The 22659-nt window shown below is 38.7% G+C and overlaps 2 protein-coding genes across 5 annotated transcripts; one reads left to right on the top strand and one right to left on the bottom strand.

Moving 5' to 3' along the window:
* The first annotated feature begins 419 nt into the window (after positions 1-419).
* Positions 420-16709, top strand: LOC306868741 (uncharacterized protein). 4 transcript variants are annotated; one of them, XM_079415061.1, is made up of 11 exons: positions 434-534; positions 843-948; positions 3979-4850; positions 9099-9198; positions 9305-9412; positions 9672-9778; positions 11686-11800; positions 11953-12018; positions 12103-12292; positions 12981-13135; positions 13235-16709. In XM_079415061.1, the coding sequence occupies exons 3-11, from the start codon at positions 4000-4002 to the stop codon at positions 14090-14092; spliced, it is 2550 nt and encodes an 849-aa protein (XP_079271187.1). In that variant the 5' UTR covers positions 434-534; positions 843-948; positions 3979-3999; the 3' UTR covers positions 14093-16709. The 4 variants fall into 4 exon arrangements, with proteins under 4 accessions (XP_079271186.1, XP_079271187.1, XP_079271185.1 ...); XM_079415060.1 differs by lacking the exon at positions 843-948 and having other exon boundaries at positions 420-799; XM_079415059.1 differs by having other exon boundaries at positions 434-948.
* A 1033-nt stretch (positions 16710-17742) lies between these two features.
* On the bottom strand, positions 17743-22001 carry LOC306869138 (myosin regulatory light chain 2, skeletal muscle). The gene is made up of 7 exons (XM_079415761.1): positions 21871-22001; positions 21101-21196; positions 19601-19676; positions 19426-19530; positions 19257-19335; positions 19118-19166; positions 17743-18628 (listed from the first exon to the last, which is right to left on the bottom strand). Exons 1-7 carry the CDS (start codon positions 21871-21873, stop codon positions 18527-18529), a joined length of 510 nt encoding a protein of 169 aa, XP_079271887.1. The 5' UTR covers positions 21874-22001; the 3' UTR covers positions 17743-18526.
* Positions 22002-22659: the final 658 nt, after the last annotated feature.

Here is a 22659-nt window from a genome sequence, read left to right as displayed (position 1 = left end):
AGCCTGTTGTTTATTAATATTACTCTGTACCTATTTGTGTAATTACACTGTAACAAGGCCACCTTAAAATAAAGTGTAACCAGGAGAACAATTAACGTTTAATTTGTGTGTGTGTGTATATGTATATATATATATATGTTTATTTGTTTTATGCTTTTTTGTTATTTTACTTTTTATTTAATGTTCAAAACAATATTTGACAAAGACAAGAACAATAAGTAAAATAAAACAGAGAAAAGGAAAAAGGAGAGGAGGATTTAAATACAGTGATATAATTAAAAATTCTCACGGGTTTTGAGAACTACAAGTCGTTAAAACTGGAGAGGAACTGAAAACAAATAATTTAGCTTTTTTTATGAAATCATCTCAGCGCGAGTGACCTGGCTGGGCGTAGTTGCGTCAGTGGACCCTGCGTGACGGGAGCGCGCACGTCGCTGTCACTCAGTTGGTTGTAGGAAATGCGGACACGGTGAGATGTCAGCAGGGCCGTGTTTATCTCTTCCAGCGATGCAGCCCGATTCTCATTTCAAGCAGGTTTCCTAACTTTTTAAAACGCACCGCACAAGTGTACTCAATGCCAGCAGTGCTACGGATCTGTTTTCGCGCGGATGAGTGGGCACGCAGTGTTTAGCTAACACCGTTAGCCCAGCAGCACACTCAGACCCCCAGCCCCAGCACTTTCGGGTTTATCATTAGGACTTTTCAGTCGGCCCTGCGGCTTACCAGCCTGCTTCGCTCCCGCCTTTACATCTGGGCGGGGGGGAGGGGGGTTAACGGTAACCGGAGCAGACAGCTGCGGGTGAGTCTGAATAATGAAGATCTTCTGTGTTATCTCTTCTCAGAGGGAACAGATGAACACAAGTTATAGCACTGTTTCCAGCGCCGTAATCCGGGAAGTTGAGCTGATCGGCCGCACTGGAGACCGTTACCATAGACACGAGCTAGCAGGTTAGCAGGCCGATTTCAGCAGCTAACAATGAGTAATATTACATTACAATTAAAAACGTATCAATTCCTAACACATCTTATGTACCGTGGAGTGAATGGTGATTTTTAGCAATATAAAGCAGCTTTAGGATAAACTTGGCAGTCACAAATCCAGCGACTCCTGCGGGGTAAGCTCGTCTCAGGTCGTGTCTGCTGCTCACTTCATGACCTTGTGTGTTTTATGACTTTAGTGTTGTGTTTAAAATCCTAATGTATTTTGTGTTGAAGCTGGCCTTTTTAAATGGAGGTTTCCCGGTAGCCGGTACCGTATTATTGTCCTGTCACCTCACATGTGGTTAATCCCAATATAACTGACAGCTCACAGGTTTATACCATTGCATTTTTAAAAACTTAACCACATGTGTGGTTTGTTTACTACTCATCAGCCCTCGTTTCAGATATTACTAGGCTTGGATACCCGGAACGAGCACAGTTCTTGTGTTTGGGTGGAGTCCCGCAAAGAAGCTTTGTCCGATTCATGAACGAATCGTTCTTCTGAATAGAATCTTTATAGTGATTCAATTGAACCGGTGTGAACGATTCATTCTCGATGTGGGCTTTTTATCGGTCCAAGCTGTTCGTGAATCGTGAGTCGACAACGTGTTTGCTGGATTTGACTTTTTGGGGAAGAAAAAATAATAGCATAAATATTACAAATGTATCACCACATAGTTTTGACAGCATTTTCAGCTAGGGTGTGAATTAGTATTGTTTCATGTACATTATCATTTATAATTAGATAGCGATGAACTTTGGTCTTTTTGAGCTGACTTCAGGAGTATAATTAATTACACTGTGTCAAATGAATCACTGAATCGTTTTTGCACCTGTTTGGAAAAAGAAAAGATTTATTAAAACGAGTAAGACTTCCTATATCTACCACAAAAACCTCCTGATGAGGTTTGCTTTGGGATTATTAATTGCTGGTTGTGAGATAATGCTTTATAACTTGTTACGTTATAATAGTCACCTGACTTCTGTGAATGTTTCATCAGCTTTTTGTCGACAGCCCACAGTTTGACCATTACACGGGCTGTGTGTCCAATCCTAGTGAACTGTCTGCCTAGACAGCATTTGGGCTTCATAGCCGTGATCGAATGTTCAGCCACAGTACTTCTGTCAAGGAACCACTTCCTTTTCACCTCCTGTTCGCATCTGTATTCGCACACATTTATATATAAATCATGCGGAAGTCTAGGAGGCAGATCTTAATGTAAGAGGAAATACTGGTGAATTAAAATGGTGCATATTACTAGTGCAGGCTTACACTGTAATCAGATCTCAGTAGTTTGTCTGCATCTTTATCATTCAGAAGATATGAGGCTCTCTGTGAAACAGTTGACCATTGTCTTTACTGAACAATGCAAAGGTCCTCTGAATGTCTTTTAATCTTGAGGATATGTTTAAATACAATGCATGAATGATGAATCTTCTAACATTAACATTGTTTAAGTGGTGTAACTTTTGTACAAATGGCTGTAAATCTCCTCTTCATCTTCCGCTGTGTGGTATTTCTTATGGTTATTTTTTACTTTTGTTATAGCAGCCTGTTTGTTTAGAAGTACATTTATTTGAGATGGGTCATATTTTGTAAGATCTTCATGAATTCAGAATCTACAAATGTCACTTTTAATTTCAAAGTTGCCAAAGTGTACTTTTTAAAGGGAGACTACCAATCAATAGTTTGGGGTTATTCAGATAAAAAAAAGATATATAAATAAGTATATATATATATATATATATATATATGTATATATTTATTTATTAATTAAAATAAACTATTAGATACTAATTTAATACTCAGCAAGGTGCATTGGAAATAAAAAAGTGGCAGTAAAGACAATATTACAAAATATTACATTGGTAATATTACAAAAGATTAATTTTAAAGGATTAATTGCATTTTAAAATATAGTATCAAAGAGTTATTTTTAGTTATTATTGTTTCAAAATATTACTGTTTTTTGTTTGTTTGTTTTTTACTGTATTATAGATCACTGGCCTTGGTGAATACAAGAGAGTTCTTTCAAAAAGATCTGAAAATCTTTCATACCCAAACTTTTGAACGGCAGTGTGTATTCTGGGTTAAATACACATTGTAGCTCTCTCTAAGATCTACAAGTTAAGCATGCTGCCATTAGTACAGTAAATATTTAAACTCCTGTCACAGTGTGTATAAGCAAACAAGAAATGTGTGTACAGTTACCCCATACACTTCCATTGCAAGTGCATTTCTTTAATTAACAATTTAAAAAATAATATTCCTGAAATATTAAACTTTTATCTCACTTGTAATATGAATAATACGAGGATAAAAATAAATATAGATTCTACTGTGTTCCACTCTACACAATCTTCACAATACCTTGCAAATGACAAATGAATTTTGTCTTTGATTTGGATGATAGCTGCTCTCCAAACTGTTTTTTTTTCTTTTTTTTCTTGTAGTTTTGGTTGGAATTAGATTCATGAATAGCCTTTCACATCATTCATCTCGTCCCCCACAGAATTGCCATACTTTAGATTTTTTTAAATAAAATATTACGTCAGTGTAGTTTCTCCCCTCATTTATTTTAATTGAAAGGACAGTAAGAAGTGTGACTTGCGATAATTGTGACAAAGAGACAGTCAAAGTGCTCAGAGATTGTTTTTGGCAACGCCTTTTTTTAGTTCAACGCCTTTTAGGCGTGTTATGTTATTATTTTCTGGTGAAACATGAGAAAAATGTTTCTTTGGAGAGTTGTGATGTGAGACATGCTTGTGGAATTTCACAGAGGATTTATTTGGTTAAAAAAAAAAACCCTACATTAATGTTTTCTTTCTTTCCCTTCCAACTCTGAGAGTATAAATGCCTGCTTCATTGCAAACCATGCACGAAATGGGTTAGGTTCGTGCCTTCAATGATATTGCAGTGTTTTTTTTTTTTTTTGACTTGTCTTATAGGAATATTAATTACTGACTATGGTCTTGTTTTGTTTCTCTTTTGATCAGCTGTATCAGTGAGGAGCAGCTATGGCTGAAATCACTGCCCTCACTCCCTCCCCTCCCAGTATGGCCGACCAGTCAATGCCTGCTTCCTCCAGCCCACAGCCTCTCCCCTCAGAAACTCCCATCCCAAAATCATCTCTCTACGGGGACCGAGCCGTGATGGGAAACCCAACATTACAGGCGAGTGGGAAAAACTCCTCTTCTTGGGAGAGCACACCTGGCCAAAACAGTGCCGCTCTGTCTTCAACAGCAACAGAGAGTGCACCGGTAGAGCTAGTAGCTGCTACAGATGGAGAAACTAATGGGAAAAATGATTTTGTTGGCCAAATAGAGCGGCACACTGAAGCACAGGAGCAACAGATGTCACCGTCGCCTGAACTTAATCCCAGTCCTAATCTCTATCCCAACGTTCAAGTTAACCAGACTTCCAGTCCTGCTCCCTCTGTGGACATTCCTCCTCAGTTTACACCTCCTGTTCCCGTCTCCAACCCGGCCCCCTCTTCACAAGACTCCAGGCAAACAGAAGCACAAACAGTCCTCCAGCCTGAGTCCCCCCAGAACCCGGAACCCAACACTCCCAGCACCACCAAGAAGATGACCCCTGAGCCCCCCTGCACACCCTTCAAGACTGAGCCCCCAGCTGTACTGGTGCAGGAGTCCAGTGGGTCCTTGGTTCTGCCCTTTGCTTACTCACGACCAGCCCCTGACACGCTCAGCTACCTGGAGTCGGCCAGCATAATGTCTGGCACGCAGGAGTCTCTGTCGGGCTTCGGCGAGGACGGCAGCTCGATGGGGTCAGACTCGGAGATCAATGGTCCAGCGAGTCATCCTGATAAATATGGCTTCCTGGGAGGAACGCAGTACAGCGAGGGCAGGTGGGTGTGTGTTTATGTGTGAACTGAATGACACAAAACCACATTAGCACGATATTTTTATTGTTTCCTTATAAGCACTTATAAGAAGATTAGTTTATAAGAGCATTTTACATAATTCAGCATGTGTGGTACCAGAGTATAAATTTATCCTGCAAGCATATTAAACATTTTCTGCATTTGTGTTTCGACTGTACATGCCACTTAAAACTTAATTCTGAGATTAATGTATTTTTTGAATATAATTTTACTCAAAGTTAATGTTACTTATCAAATTATAGTTCAAGTCAACATGAAACCCTTCATAAACCATTTTACTTTCATAATCTGATGTGTTTTTTAAATGTATCAGGATATTCATCTGAATATAGCAATGATTTGAATGCTGTTTTGCAGTATTTGACCATTGTTTCCTAAAAACCAGACTAGTTTTGTGATCGTTTCTTGTCTTACAACTCTAATTTCTAGTTTAAACTTTAGTATCTATAATAGTTTTATTGCCTGTTTCTTTCAAGAACAGTAACTATAAAGATAACTATATTAGCATGCACATTAATGCACAAAAGCGTTCTGTTTATAAAAAGTACATGCTGCGGTTATGTTGTCTGCCACTATAAATGCTCATGCTCTTTAACATAAGATGGATTATGATTGGTCAATGTTTTTATTGCTCATCAGCTGGAAAAAGTAGTTCTGTGTTCTAACAAACATTAATCTTCTGTCGTTGCCATTTTCGTGATGGTGTTGACTTCCCTTTCTCATTAAATTAGACTATTATTATATTAATTCAACTTTTAAAGCTCTAGTTCTTCCTTGGTTGTGAACTGGCTTTAAGCAGGGCCGTACGTTAACTGTTTTTGCACATAGCACTGGTGCTACAGAGGTTGAAAGTTTTGTTAGGAGTGGGCGATATGGCAAAAAATATATCACAATTTTTTTCAGGAATATCATGATTCATGATTTTAATCACGATTCTTTGCCATTTTCCCTATTGTAAAAAGAAAAAAAAACCTTTCAAGGTAACAAAATAAAAAAGAATGGCAGATATTTAGGTGGGCAAAGATAAAAATCTTTCATTATTTTATCTTTGTTATTAGAAAATAAGAACAAAGACATACATTACTAATACACACAATATACAAATAAAACAAACAGTGCTTTATTTTTCAGGTAGAGTATTTAGCAGTAGCCTAACATTCTAGAAATCGAATGAACAAATATTAAAATAAAATGCTACATGCATCAATTATACATTTTTAACGCAACTGTATTAAAGTTCATCAGTCACGAGCAGTGAGTGATTTTTTCTCTGTGTTTTGTTGTTTTATTAACATTAAAAGAATAGTTCACCCACAAATGAAAATTCTGTCATATTGTTTAATTTTTATACCATCATTTACTCACTCTCAAGTTGTTTTAATCCTCAAATAGTTTCTGTCTTCTTTTGAACATAAGTTATTTTGAAGAATGTGTTTAACCAAGCAGTTGCTGGTCCACAGCGACTTCCATAGTATTTTCCCCCCTCTATCAAAGCCATTGGGGACCAGCTACTGTTTGGTTACCCACATTCTTCAAGATATCTTTGTGTGTGTGTGTGTGTGTGTGTTCAGCACAAGACAGAAATTAATACAGGTTTGGGACAACATGTGAGTGAGTAAATAATGACAGAAATGTAATTTTTAGGTAAACTAAAAATAACTCCTTTAATGACGAGCGGCAGCATGTTTGGTTCTGTCGCTTTAAGACCTGCACGCATCAGTTTCTCTCTTAACTGTTTACTTTCATCTTAGACATAACTGTGTTTATATGTAAACCTTAGGCCTGTATGTTTTTTGACAGTATTAGACGCAAAATCAATCAGACGCGAAAGACAACTCAGTCCAGTAATCAGGCGCTGTTATAGTGTGCGGTGTGCGCGCGCTTCATGTAAGCGCTCAGAAAAGTGCACATCAGAAAAGCACGTGTATTAAATGTTTAACCGGCAAGGCTTTATAGCAGATGTAAATAATGTAGTTTTGTGATTGGGCGTAAGTGCAGTGTCCGGGGAGTGTAACTCTACTGCAGAGTTATGTATGTCGCATTGTACAGTAATTGAGGCAGAGGCGCCAGAACTGCTTCTGATAGAATGTGCGCTGTAGCACAATAGCCTACTTCAATATTTCTTCAAAAGCATATAGATGTTTTAATCATCCATGATATGTCCATATATGTCGCACTGTACAGCCCTGTTTTAAGAATTAATTAATTTTTATGAATCCGTGTTAGTGACAGATTCAAATTAAAACTATACTTCATTTTCATGATTCACCATCACTACAAATATTCTGACAAATCTGTGTTTTCTCTTTAATAAAAATAATATTTATTGAATGTTTTGGTAAAATAAGGTAGGTAAATATTTATATTTATTGTATAAAGTTTATTACATTTTTAATAGTGTTAATTTTGAGCAAAACATTTGGGGAACTGGCATTGACTGTTTTAAACTAGTGCTTTAGTGTTTAAGCCATTTTTGAGTACATAAACGTACTGTATATGTCAGAAAAGTTTGAGAGATTTTGTTTAAATCACCCATCTCCATAAAGATTAAGAAACTATTTGATTGACTGTAATTGTGTTTGAGGTTTATATTTTTGAAATTTTATATGTATAATTAAAATAGAAACTTATATATTCTGTATTATTTAATTAGTCACAATCTGGGGTATGGCTCTAGTTCTGATAAATCAGAGTAAGCATTTATAATGGATGTGAATGGCAGGGTAATGTGAAAGTACCTGATGTGAAGTGTGCTGCTGGGATATTAATAATTCATGCCTCCAAACGAGAACAGGATGAGCATTTGGTGCATTTTTCCTGTGTCCATCTCTCTTGCTCTCTCTCTGTGTCCTTCATGTGTTTGTTGTGAGTGACTCAGATCGTGCTGAGAGGGTTCGTCTGAGTCAGAGTGCACTGACTGTCTCACTTTTTGTCTCTCTCTTCCCCCAACTGCCTCCGCCTTATCTCTAGTACTGACTAATTCTGCTAAAATGGGCACTAACACTGTCGTTTGCATTTGAACGTTTCCTTTTTTTAATTCCTGTTCAGCATTAACTTAAACGGCATTAACCACCACATGCTTTTTCAGCTATTTAAAAATGGTCAATGTGGCTTAGTCTTAAATTAGACTTTCTCATATGGTCAGCATGCTGTCTGTCAGATTTAGTTTTCTGATATTTTTGTTTGTAAGCCTTTGTGTCAATCAGACAGGTTCACAAGTATACCTGATGTGGCATCTGGTGAAGTTTCAAGGCTGGGCAAATCTCAAAGACTATTTGCTAAAAGTCTCATATTTGCTACACAGTCATTAAAAAATATGAATTATTTTCTCTGTTTAATAAAATAAAGCATTTCCTACTTGCTTGTTCGTCAAACTGGTATAGAAATCAAATTTGTTACTTCATATCAGAAGATCAATATCTTTTTTTACTACTACTTATCTATATAGTAAATAATAATTTTATTAACAATGTTTATACATTCAATATATCTAAACAGTGTAGCTATGTTCAGAGACATTATCAACTTGTAAGCTACTGACTTGTTCACAGTGTTTAAAGATTTCTACTAGAATTCAAATGAATGCTGACATTAACTTAAGTCAAGACATTTTTTTATTTTGTCTAAAAGTTTCCCGAATAGTGTAAATATGGATTCTTTTCTGCTACCAAAACTGTGTTCTGTGTGTCTAAGCATCTTTACCAGTCTGAAATAACTATATTGACTTAATCTTTGGTGTGAGTATTGAGGCAGGACTATTTTTTTTTTTGACCAATGATATACTAGAGTTTCTGTCATTATGAAACATTATTATTATTTTTACAATTCTGTTTGGTGGCGAAGAAACTGCACACTTTGCCTTTAAGTAGGACTCAAATCCGAGCCTCAGACTCGGCCTCAGTTTCTATCTCTGGTGTCAGTCACTTCTAGTCTGATACCATTACTACTGTGCAGTGATATGCTTGTTCATTTGGAAGACATCATTTCTTTACAAGACTTCAAAAACTCTGGCATTTTTAGTTCACCAATAACAGAAGATTTCAGGGTTTCTGATTAGATTCAAAAGCTGTAATTGTCTGTATTTTACAGATGATCTCTTAGATTCAATATAAACCCTCTCAGGATTTGAGCCTTTTTGTCAGAAGCTCAACATTATTGCAGAGCATGAGTGAGGCTTATTTGTTGTGTTTGGTTTGTATTTGTGTCTTGTAGTGAGGCGGAGATCGCTGTGGCCGTGGCGAGGCAGAGAGAGATGAAATGGTTGGACATGTTCAGAAACTGGGACAAATGGGTATCTCGACGCTTTCAAAAGGTCTGTTTCTTACTTAAAGGGTCACGGAAGGCATTCCTGACTAGGTATAGAAAATACTGTGCCTATGAATGTTTATAGTTTGAGTTATGTTTTCTTTCTGATGCAGGTGAAAATACGCTGCAGGAAAGGAGTGCCCTCATCACTCAGAGCTAAAGCCTGGCAGCTGCTCTCCAACAGCCAGGAGCTCCTTGACTCCAATCCTGGAAAGTTTGATGTACGGTCAGATTTGATGCGTCTTCTGTGAAAACAGTCATGGTGCTAAATCAACTACTCCCAAGTTAATCTGCTGTTGCTGTAATGACCGCTAACATCACTTTGTAAAATTGTCAAGAAAAATAGGCATACAATCTTGAGCCCTGTCTTACTTTTTAAATGTTCATAGCATGCCATGTAAATCTCAGTTTACCTGCGCAACACACTCTTCCTTTCTTATTTTACATTTTCTTATATTTTTCACTTTTCTTGTCTCTCAGGAGTTGGATCAAGAGCAGGGAGATCCAAAGTGGTTGGACATCATAGAGAAGGACTTGCACAGGCAGTTCCCATTCCACGAGATGTTTGCTGCTCGGGGAGGACATGGGTAAATACAGATGAGGGTTTTGTCAAGGGGAAGGGTGATGTAAGGCTGTTCTTTAGAGCATTACACAATCTAGGAAACTGAAGGAGGGGATTTTTTTTCACTTTGTTTTTTAGTCTGTTTTCACTGCATAATGTGCATAATGATACCAGCTTTGACCCTCAGTTTTATTCTTCCCCTCACCTTTACCCACCTTTATATATTGGGGAACATATCTATACCTAATTTCTAAGCAGATAATGTCTCACCCAATTCAAACAGTATACTTAAAAAAAAAAAAATTATTAATAGTATTATTTATATACAGTGCTGCTTGAAAGTTTGTGAACCCTTTAGAATTTTCTATACTTCTGCATAAATATGACCCAAAACATCATCAGATTGTCATATAAGTCCTGCAAGTAGACAAAGAGAACTGAAGCAAACAGTTACTCCTTTTGCTGCAGTAACTGAAGCTAAAGTTTCTTGTAAATGTAGGAGTTTTAGCCCATTCCTTAGTGCAGAACCTTTGAAACTCTGTGATGTTGGTGGGTTTCCTCCTATGAGCTGCTTGCTTAGGTCCTTCCACAACATTTTAATTGGATTAAGGTCTGGACTTTGACTCAGCCATTCCAAAACATTAACCTTGTTCTTCTTTAACCATTATTTGGTAGAATGACTTGTGTGCTTGGGGTTGTTGTCTTGCTGTATGACCCACGTTCTCTTGAGACTGTTCTTAAACAGATGACCTGACGTTTTCCTTTAAAATTTGCTGAATTTAGAATTTAGAATTCAGAATTCATTGTTCCATCAATGATGGCAGGCTGTCCTGGCCAAGATGCAGTAAAACAGGCTCAAGCCATGATACTACCAACACCATATTTCACAGATGGGATAAGATTCTTAAGATGGAATGCAGTGTGTTCTTTTCTCTGAACATAATAGCTTCTAATTTAAACCAATAAGTTCTATTTTGGTTTCATCCATCCATTAAACCAATAGTCCTCTGGCTTGTCCACATGATCTTTAGCAAGCAATTTTCTTTTTGGAGAACCGTCGCTTTCTTCTTGCAACTCTGCCATGCACACCATGGTTGCTCAGTGTTCTCCTGATGGTGGGCTCATGAACATTAATATTAGCCAATGTGAGAAAGGCCTTTAGTTGCTTAGAAGTTACCCTGGGAACTTTTACAACCTCGCAGACTATTACACGTTCTGCTTTGGAGTGATCTTTGTTGGTCGACCACTTCTTGGGAAGGTAACAGTGGTCTTGAATTTCCTCCACTTGCACACAATCTGTCTGACTGTGGATTTGTGGAGTCCAAACTCTTTACAGATGGTTTTGTAACCTTTTCTAGCCTGGTGAGCAACAGCAACTCTTTTTCTGAGGTCCTCACTCGCCTCAGTAATCTCCTTTGTTCGTGACATGATTCACTTCCGCAAACATGATCAGACTTTGATAGATCCCTGTTCTTTGAATAAAACAGGTCACGTACTGACATTTGATAGTCATTGCACTGACTGAAAACACCACTGCACAGATGGACTCTAATTTCATCTTTAAATTAACTGCTAATCCAAGAGATTCACATACATTTGCCCACTCACAGATATGCAATATTGGATCATTTTCCTGAATAAATAAATGACAAAGAAAATATTTTTGTCTCATTTGTTTGATTGGATTCTCTTTGTCTACTTTCAGGACTTGTGCGAAAATCTGATGATTTTTTGGGTCATATTTATGCAGCAATACAGAAAATTCTAAAGGGTTCACAAACTTTCAAGCAGCACTGTATACATACCACAAAAATAAATATAAGGAGTTCTTATTGTCCGAAATTTCATTAATTAGTTTTTTCATTATTTTTACCTAATGTGTGTGTGTGTGTGTGTGTGTGTGTGTGTGTGTGTGTGTGTGTGTGTGTTCAGGCAGCAGGACCTGTACCGTATACTGAAGGCCTACACAATCTATCGGCCAGATGAGGGCTACTGTCAGGCTCAGGCACCAGTGGCAGCAGTGCTTCTCATGCACATGCCTGCTGAGGTAAGACAGAGTTGAACAAAGCTAAAAAGCTGTCTATGTTGCTCCGCTAGGCTGTTTTTCTTTAAAAAGAGCAACAGGGTGAAAAAAATGTGACTTAGAGGAATATCACAGGATATGAAGCCATCACCATCTTCACTGTCATTTTCTTCTAGCAAGCCTTCTGGTGTCTTGTGCAAATATGTGAGAAATACTTGCCTGGCTACTACAGTGCTGGGTTGGTGAGTACCCCAACTCAAATAGACTTTTACTAGGACCAGAGAGGAGAGTGTTTTTTTTAACTCCTCTGTTCTTCTGTCCCTCAGGAAGCTATCCAGCTGGACGGAGAGATTTTTTTCTCTCTTCTGAGGAGAGTATGTCCCATGGCTTACCGTCACCTGAAGAAATTTAAGATCGACCCCATCTTGTACATGACAGAGTGGTTTATGTGCATTTTCTCTCGTACGCTGCCTTGGTCTTGTGTCCTGCGTGTCTGGGACATGTTCTTCTGTGAAGGTCAGTTATATACATTAGAGAATAAAAGCACCTGTGATAAGTGATACTTTTACTGTATTGAGTTAAAATAGTTCTTTTTGTGCTTAAATTCAACATGACTTCAAATTTGAGTCTTTTTAATTTCTTAATACACTACTATTCTAAAGCTTAGGGTTGGTGAAATTTATCAATGGTTTTGAATGAAATCTCTCATGCTTACCAAGGCTGCATTTGTTTGATATGAAAAAACTGTGAAATGTTATTACAATTTTAAATGACTATTTTCTATTTGCATGTGTTTTAAAATTCATTTTTTCCTATAAATTAATTTATTAAAATTATTAGTTCCTGTGATCCAAAGATCCAAAGTCAGTACTCCAGTCTTCAGTGTCACATGATCCTTCAGAAATCACTCTAATATGCAGATTTTCTGCACAATAAACATTTATTGTTATTATTATTATCAATCTTGAAAACAGTTGTGCTGCTTAATATTTTTGTGGAAACGAGTTTTCCAAGATTCTATGAAAGGAACAAAATAAACAAAGAAAAGATATTTCAGAACCAAATTTAATTGAAATATTTTGTGATATTTATAAATGAACTTTTAAGCTCTGACACATACTTCAATGGAAGAATTTGCATACTTTTTTGGTGTATGTTGTTATTTGATGTTAAAGTTGTATTTCTTTATTTTATTTTTTGTCAGGAGTCAAGATTGTGTTCAGGGTGGGTCTGGTGCTCCTCAAGCAGATGTTGGGGTCTGTGGGTAAGCTCCGTGAGCTGCAGGGCATGTACGAGACCATGGAGCGACTGAGAAACATCCCTCCTGAAACTATCAGGGAGGAAGTTCTGGTGCAAGAGGTATGCACACAATCACACTTTTTTACGAGAGAACAGGCAATAGAGAAGTACCATTAGAGTTTGCCAGATCCGTTTTCGTACTCTCTGCTCTGTTTTCAGGTGATCTCTCTGTCTGTGACGGAGGCCTTTATCGAGAGGGAGTGTGGTATTCAGGTGCGCAAGTGGCGGGAATCTCGTGGAGAGTTGACTCACCAGCCGGGTCGGCGTTTGCATGGCACACGGGCCATCTTCGAGCAGAAACACCGGGCTGCTGCGATCAGCTCTGGCGGCAGCATGTCCTTCCTGGGCAGTCGCGTCCCTCCCCCTGGACCCTTACGTGCGTCATCAAGCCTCCTCTCACTTCCTGGCCTTAGAAAGCCCAAGATGCCGTTTCACTCACATAATAAGAAGGGCTCCACTTCTGGCAGCTTTGGCCAGGATATCGTCCCACTGCAGCCCCTTGGGGGCGGCATCAGTGCAGTGGCCTCAAAACCTCCTGTGCCATCTGCCTCTAACCCTGGAGCCGGTGGGCGGCCCCCAGTGCCGCATGGGCTCAGTCCGCTAGCTACAACATCTACTATCACGGCACCGGCTCCAACTGCACACGCGTCCAGCACGCAGATGCTCCAGCCGATGCCTAAAGTCATCTCCGAAAACATCACCCCCACAATCCCATCACCCACTGCAAACAACACCCCATTACCACCTTGCCTGGACACCGCAAAAACGGCAGTGGAGGAAGATGGAAAAAAGAAAAAGAAAACTAAGGAGGACAAGAAGCGAGAGAAAGAGGAGGAGAAGCAAAAATCACGGGAGAAGAAAGAGAAGGAGAAAACTGAGAGAGAACGGCTGAAGAAGGAGAAGGAGAAAGCCGAGAAAGAGAAGAAAAAGGATAAGGGGGGAAAGAAAAAAGACAAAGGGGGAGAAGGAGAGACTGAGGAGAAGAACGGAGACGCAGCAGCAAAAGATTTGGCCTAATTCCTGCCCCGTCATTCCTTAAGCAAGAATAAAAGCATGAGAATAGTGGAAAAAAGAGAACAAGGAATCAAAAAGGCTGCAGACTGGTGAAAAGAGTGAGAGAGACCGAGAGCGAGAGTGAATTGCCTGGAATGTCCATTTCATCTCAAGTACTCATTTCACAAGGATAACTGGATCACTGCACCTGCCCCACGACTCTCGTCATCTCGTCTGCACTGCTTTCACCCAGTGCCAAAACAGGAAGCAGTTATTACTCTGCCTTTTTTTTTTTTTTTTTTTTTTTTTTGAAGGTGGATATCTGATTGATGAGATCAGCTGCATAATTAGTAGTCAACCCTAGTATACTGGGTGCCATGGTGTACATAGACCTCTAGCGCCATCTGTGCCAGTCCAGCCCTACAATCCCCCTCTGTCCATCACCTGAGAGCTGTCTCAACCAGAATACCTGAATAAAACTGTTCTGTGATGAGAAAAGCACGGCGTGACTAGTAATAACTTATCTGTGAGTGCTCTGGAGGAACTATTTATTCATTGTACTGTTGATTGTTAGTGTGTGTTTGTGTGTTCTTGTATGTCTGTGCCTTGGCAGTGTAGTGAATCGCGTCACAGTCTCGTGCGGCAGACCGGTCTCGTCTTTCTTCTCTCTTCTTCTTTTCAGTCTCTCAAAGGAGCTCGTCTTTGCAGGTGTGCTCTCGTTAGAGGATGTGATAAGTGTTGTGGGGAGTGGAGGAGCTAAATTGAACGGTACGTTGAACGGGAAAGGTACGTTCTCCTTTAAAATAGTGGAAAGAGCCACTTTTAACTGTCTGTTTAACTTGAAAAAGGTTTGAATATCCAAGTTAACATAATTACTAAAAGGAAATTAAAACTGTTTATGATTAGTGTACCTGTCTATCTCCGCTCAAAGACTTTCAATCCATCATTACATCAGCCTCACCAAAAATTTCCTTCTGACTCCTAATAGCTTATTTGATTTCTTTCTATTTTAAGCAAACTTTGATCGGTTCGTTAATGTTAGGGCACTCTCTAATCCACCTCACATGACTCCTGAAGGCTGCGCCTTGTTGGACAAGAAGGGTTTGGTGCAGCACTGTAGCATTAACCTTTGACCTTTGAAGCTCTTGACTTCAGGCTGTAATGTTTTGATGTATAAACTATTAATTTAACTGGATGAAACCATATACTATCTATTACAGCTATTATTAGTCTCTTTTTGGATTAGATTTTTTATTTTTCTATACAAGTATGCAGAGGCCTGGAAGACTGGAATGGGTGTGAGCTTGGTTTTAGGAGAGTGATATATTTAAACACAGGATTTATTTTTATTTAATTTTTTAAGCGCTGAATTATTTTTGCACATTTTTCTCCCAACATCCAGGAGAGCAAAAACAAGCAGTTATTTATTTTAGACATTTTATAATCACTAGCTTGTCTAATATTACTGCAGTATTTGTGTTATGGGAGATAGAGATTTCATACTGATTTCATTCTGATCTTTTTTTTATTTTATATTGTTGTTAATATTATTATGTGTCCCAACTCCCAACGAAGGGTGAAGTGATCCTAAAGAGTTGTGAGAGAAAAGGAATGGATCATTAAAATGTGTGCTAGGCATTTAGTGTTAATTAAACATGTAAAATATAATCCTTAACACATCCTTCACCCAAACAGTGTTACTCTTGATGTGAAGTGAACACTGGCGAATTGAACTGCACCGTAATCCACTGACCCCTCAGTATTATGAATTATTCTGATACATTCACCAGGTGACTGGACCACATTTACTAGACTTCTACTCGATATATATTATTTTCTGTCAAGACAGAAGAGACCTGAAGTGGTTTCTAGGTTGCAATATGGTACCCAAATACTGTCTCCTATGTTTACTGGACTTGTTCAGTCTCAACTGCTGGGGGTCAAACCTCCACCTCACCTGTCAGTGGTGCCCTTACTGACCTCAGTGGTCATTGCTTCCTCTTAAGGCACTACTGTTCAAATGGAAAGCAAGCAAATTATGTCTATGCAAATTTGATGCTCCTAACTCTCTGCACAATGTTATGTTGTGGCCACCAGGAGGCTCAGGCAGACTACCTTCACTGTTGACAGCAGCACTGGAACTGTTGAAGGAAATGTGGAGTGGGATGTCTTGTTATCCTGAAGAACTGCTCTAAGTTTCAAGCACTAGTCTAACCCTGGTTTGCGCCTGTCAGGCCACCTTGACTAACACCGTCTTGTCTGTATTGCCGACCAAGTGCAGGACAGGTGGAGTTAAAATGGTTTGGATGCTGTGCTCACCAATAATTAATGCAAGGCCATCCAGTGTTGGTTTACTAACACTCTTAAGACAGCTGGGACTGGGTGTAAAGTAATTGGACTTGTCTTATGGGTTTCTGCATTGGTAAATATGACCCAATGTTGTAGGATTGTTGAAAAATTTTAATATGTGTAGGTTAGTTCTCTCATCCTGTCCTTTGTGTGTCTCATGCTTGTTTTTGTGTTTACATGAAACCATTTACAGTTGATGAAATAAATTCATAGATGAAGAAATTGCAGAAGAGGAAGTTCAGTGTATTTAATAATTACAGTTGTAATGAATAATAAATCATAATATATTAAAATCTCTCTCAAGAGTATGTTTCTTTCTTTTAATGTAATTAACAGAATTATTTTACGTGTCATGGAACTATCATGATACACTGAATTGACAAAATTGTGATGTTTTGGGTCATGTCTGGCCTACTTGATTCATGCGTCATGTGCTTAGGCTACATACCCACATTTTGTTTTGTCTTTGTTCCCTCTGCTAACTCGGGGTGTGTTTTAAATGAAACGTTTATTAAAATTCCTTATGAATGCACCTTACGTGGAAATGCGCCTAAAGTAGGCTACTAGCTTTTGCTCACATTGCACTGACTCGAAGCCCGCGCGCTTACAAAAAAGAGTGAAGTTAGTCATATTACCTCTTGATAAATTCTAGTTTACTTTTAGAAACATGATATTCTATCATCATTTAAAACTCGTACTTTTTTCTTCTTTTTCTATGTAACGATTTATAGAAGAATGTCGATGAAGGGTTTGTTTCGGCAGATGAAGGTAAGCGATACACCCCGAGTTCCTGACAGGTGGTCTTGTATGACCTTGGGGCTTTATTTTGCTATATTGTCTCATTGATTGTGCATCACAACTCTTAATCCATAAATAAATATACTGGATAGCGTAATAAAGCAAATACATTTTTGGTTCAAGACCTTTAATATCAACTTTTGGGCTCTTAATTATTCATTTAAATGGTTAATAAATGTATAAAAACAATTGTATTTGATCAAAGGTTAAACCAGAAATTCACAGAAAAAGCTTTTTTTTTTTTTTTTTTTGGTCAGATTTGAAATTTCTTCTCTGTTAATAATTAAAAACCTTTTGGACTGATATGGAAGCGATTGTGACTGATTGAGCAGATATGCTATTATTGAAGTTGTAGTACTATCATTGTCCAGCAGAGAGCATGCTCTCAGTATGTTCTCATATACTGCTGGTCACCCTTGTGATTCAAGTTTACTGCATCATAGACCTGCAGTTTTTGTCTCTATGTTCTGTAATTACAGAAGAGACAGTTTCATACCGCCTATCACACAGCCAGCAGACACCGCATTACAAAAAGATGTTTTATTCACAGTTTGTGGCATTTATTGGTTACAGAAGACTTTCTGACAGAGCAAAGCAGGTCCAGATGCAGAAAGCAAAAGGGTAGATAAAAAAAAAAACATGGACAGAGAAATCGTGAAGAGGAGGGGAGAGAGGGAGTGAAGAGGATATGTTTTCTTTCAGTCTCCTCCCTCCTCTCTTCCTTGGACGGTCTGTCTCTCTCACTCCCTCCGTGATAAGCTCATTACTTTTAGGAGGCCAAGCTGTCTCGGTACAAAACCCTCAACTATCAGGGGAAAGAACAAGAATGATGACTGGTTCCTCTATTATAGAGTGAGATCACTCCATCTTGCCACTTTTTCCCTCAGAATGAGCACTCTTCCACATTTATCTAGAGAGAGATTTCAGCCAAAAGCTATAGATGCCTTCAACCCTCAAGACAGCAGCAGAAGATGCAGCAACTTTCATGCATGAGAGGTGGTTGTGGGTAATGAGTGAGAAACAGAGAGAAAGTATGTGAGAGCTACAGAAATTATGTTCATTTTATTGAAAACAATCCCATATCCCCACTTGACAGACACTGGTCATGAGCCTCTCCACCCTCCCAATTCAGCCTCAGTGAGACAAGTCTTTGGAGAGACGGAGGGAGTAAGTGCTTGAGAGTAACAAAGATGACTGAAAGGGAGGAAGAAACGCAAAGTAAGAGAAGGAAGACAGAGAACAGACTGGGAGAGTTAAGCAGTGAGGGATGCACGTTCATCTCTTCATTTTCTGTCTTGTCTCCACGACCGTTTACTCCTCCTTCTCCTCTCCGTGTGTGATGACGTAGCAAATGTTCTTGTAGTCAACATTGCCAGCAACATCTGGGGGGAAGGCGGCCCACAGATTCTTCATCTTATGGATGAAGAACAACAAAGAATTCGGATTAAATAAACATTAAACAATTAACGTTTTAGAGACTCAATCTAATCCAGAAAAATAGATTAAAGTTGCAATGAAATGGAAATAGCGACAGATTTTTTTTTTACGCATTGTGACATACATCCAAATGAAATGGATGTATTGGAAATTGTAAATGGAAATTGAAGAAGAACAAAAAAGTAGGACGGGACTTAATTCTGTTCATCAGTTGGTGATTGGATGGAAGCAGATCTGAATGCAAGCTTGAGGTTGATTGAAAGAAAGGGGCAGAGTTTAAATTTACTAAATGATTGGAAAAGTCACTGTATTTCACTGTAAGGTCGAGTTATGACATTTTGATAAAAAATTACGAGCTCAAAAAAAAAAATGAAACGTATGCATGGATGAATCACTCACATAAAGATGCATAATTTGTATTTAGAAAAATAGATCGAGTGAACTGCCATCTCATGCTGATCTCACCTCTTCTGCGGAGAACCTGTCACACTGAGTGGTCAGAAGCTCCTCAAGGCTGGAAAGAGAGAGAACAAATATCAGTATGACATGGAAACATTGACTTTTTTGCACATGGAAGAAGAAGAGTGATTTAATAAAAGCTTACAATTGCTTCTTGATCAAGCCAGTGGCCTCTGGGTCCAGCACCTTGAAGGCAGACACAATGACGTCTTCAGGGTCAGCACCTTTCAGAGACAGAGAGTGAGTTACATTGACTGAATACAACGATTAGAAAACCATAGGGAAAACAGCCAGTAAAAGGGACTTTTGCATACCCTTCAGCTTCTCTCCGAACATGGTGAGGAAAACGGTGAAGTTGATTGGGCCGCTGGCTTCCTTGATCATGGCCTCCAGCTCCTCATTCTTCACGTTCAGTTGGCCTACAGAGAGACAAGGATGGTCAGCACACATTCATGGATATATTTACAAAGGACACAAGACACAACTCACCCATTGAGGCCAACACGTCCCTAAGGTCGTCTTTGCTGATGATACCGTCTCTGTTCTGGTCAATGATTGTGAAAGCCTATGTGTGCAGGACAGAGAAAAAAGCACATTGTTACAATGTTAGTTGGTGGTGGTGGAAAATGAGGCTGCTCACAGTTGCAAAACGATGACCAAAGAATCAATTTAACAAGAAATCTTGTAGCTTTTTTCTCTTCCCTGACAGTTGTAAAATGTCCTTCTCAGTCACATGAAACTCAAGAAGGGGCTTGAATAGCAGCAGCTGCTAACTCCCACCTGGTCCCCACAGAGACCCTCGCTGATCCTTCTTTCCATCAGGGAGATGTTAACTCAATCCCAACTGTAATGTCAGACATTCCTGAAGAGGCACTTGAGAAGGCTGTATCATTTATTAATAAACCATTCAAACCACTTCACGTCCTTAGTTAGCTCAGTTGCACACTAGCCCCACGTTTAGCACGTTATACATACTTTTTTACTTAGGGTCTGAGATAATGAAATTAATTTAGATGAATCACAATACGCATTTAATGTTCCTTTCCTGCAAACTACTTCAAAGGCCCTTAAACATAATCCTCATGAACTATGTTTTATTTCCACTTTCCTTTCTCTTTTATCCTGTCCATCATATGTTTCACATGATTTCTTTCTGTCCCTCTGGCATGCACTATGATCTTCAGCTGCCATCCCATTAGGATCAGGAGTTCAGGAGTGTCTGACAGATGGGAGGGCAGAGAAGAGGAAGGCTGGGCATGTTTTTTTTTTTGGATATTAGCAGACAAGACAAAAAGATCTGTTGACTCAGTCCATTTGCTGTACTGACCATCAAACAAGCCTTAATACAACCTGATAACAGAATTTGATCACATTTGAATTAGATCTCCATCTCAGAAGCAACATCTATAAGTCGCAGTGATATGTTTTTGCACTGAACTGATGTCTGGTAACATTTACCCCTAGAAATCTCATTTGGACATTGAAAATACATAAAAAACAGAAAGAATGTAACTAAAACAAATTTACAATGTATGTGACCCTGGACCATAAAACCAGTCTTAAGTCGCTGGCGTATATTTGTAGCAATAGCCAAAAATAGATTGTATGGGTCAAAATGATCCATTTTTCTTTTATGCCAAAAATCATTAGGATATTAAATAGAGATCATATTCCCTGAAGATATTTTGTAAATTTCTTACCGTAATTATATCAAAACTTCATTTTTGATTCGTGATATGCATTGCTAAAAACTTCATTTGGAAATTTTAAAGGCGATTTTCTCAATATTTTGATTTTTTTGCACCCTCAGATTCCAGATTTTTAAATAGTTGTATCTCGGCCAAATATTGTCCGATCCTAACAAACCATACATCATGATTTATAAATCTCAATTTCGAAAAATTTACACATAAGACTGGTTTTGTGGTCCAGGGTCACATATAATGTCATAAAACATGTATTAATTATAAGATCTGAAAAAATATTTACCTCTTTGTACTCCTGAATCTGGCTCTGCTCAAACATGGAGAACACGTTGGAGGAACCCTCTCCTCCTCCTGCCCTCCTCTTGGCCTTCTTGGGTGCCTAGAAAGAAAAATATATATTTTTAACAGTCTGCACAGCTGAACTGTGCATATTTCCTCTGTGTTGTTGACAATAATACATAATGACATAATCTGAAAAACAGAAAATCAGGCACTGACATTGCAGTGCCACACAAAGCTTAGAGACACAAGACTCATTCATAAAACATTTTATCATATTTATTATTAATAATACCCTGTTCAGCAATATTCTAATGAAACATATTTTTACATGTGATATACATCCAAATAATGAAGGTCGCTCCTCAATGACTAATAAAACCGTACTCAGGAACTTTACATTCGTACATTATGCTTTCTGAGAAAACACAATATTCTATATATTCTTAGTTTAACTTGCATAAAATTACCAAACAAATCCCATATTTCATGTGTAGAGACAGCAAAGCCACTCAGTTTAGCAGTTTAAAACTTCTGGTTCTGGTTCCAACAACACAGGCTCAGAAAGAACAGCTTCAGAAAAAATGCCCAGTTTATCATATCCTGTTAAATGCATTATAAGTCCACAGTTCAATTATCCAAGACTCAGACGCTGATTCAAAAAGCAAGCTCTCTTCCATTCAACCCTGTTGAGACTGAGGCATTATGTCCTTGGTTCCTATGTGTCCACCTAGATGGTGTGGCCAGGTAACATCTATGGTTCAGGTTACTCACCATGCTGAGACGGTATGTGTGAAGTCTAAGAAGCTCAAGAAGTGAAGACTGAAGCCGCGTGGTGACTTGTTCCTGGGGGGCTTATATACTACCGAAGGCCCCTTGCTAATTATAGATCCAGCCTTAAGAGCGGCTTGGGAAAAAGACAGAGGAAAGAAATAGAGACAGGGAAAACTATGAAAGGGGAGAGAGATGAGGTAGGGGTAAAGCGATGAAGGAACACAGGGGGGGATGCACTATCATCTTACAGTGCTCAGAAATAGCTATTGGAGTCTTGGAATGGGATGAATCTGATACTGATGGCAGCAGTCTGCATGTCTCACGTAGACTAATAAGGACATGGAGACGTAAAGGCTTGTTTGAGCTTTGCACAATCGCATAACTCAAGCAATTTGAAATGAATGGGCTGTAATCAGGCTCACGACTATGTTTAGATCAGTGGCGGATCAATATTTGGTTTTCAGTGTTACATCTGAATCTTGGGATTGGGATGGGGGAGGTTGCAATAACAGATACTGATTGATGTAAATCCAGAGATTTTGTGAGCCAATGATTATCTTGTTCATATATGCATGCACGCCCCCATCTGAAATATAAGAGGCTGATGTAACATCTTAACCCTTGCCATCTTGTCAACTCTTTCCAAATCAGCCCTTATCAAAAATAGGTTTTAATGCCTTTCCTAGTAGTGATGGCATAAGATTTGGGTCCAAGTCCCCCCACCACATGGCCATGCCCAAATTCAGCACTCTCTCTCCCCCTGGAGCTCTATGACCTCGCTCGGTCACT

Source organism: Barbus barbus (genome assembly GCF_936440315.1).
Source record: "Barbus barbus genome assembly, chromosome: 4".
NCBI lineage: Eukaryota > Metazoa > Chordata > Actinopteri > Cypriniformes > Cyprinidae > Barbus > Barbus barbus.
The sequence above is the reverse complement of the archived record's forward strand: the minus strand, read 5'-3'. Positions and strand labels throughout refer to the sequence as shown.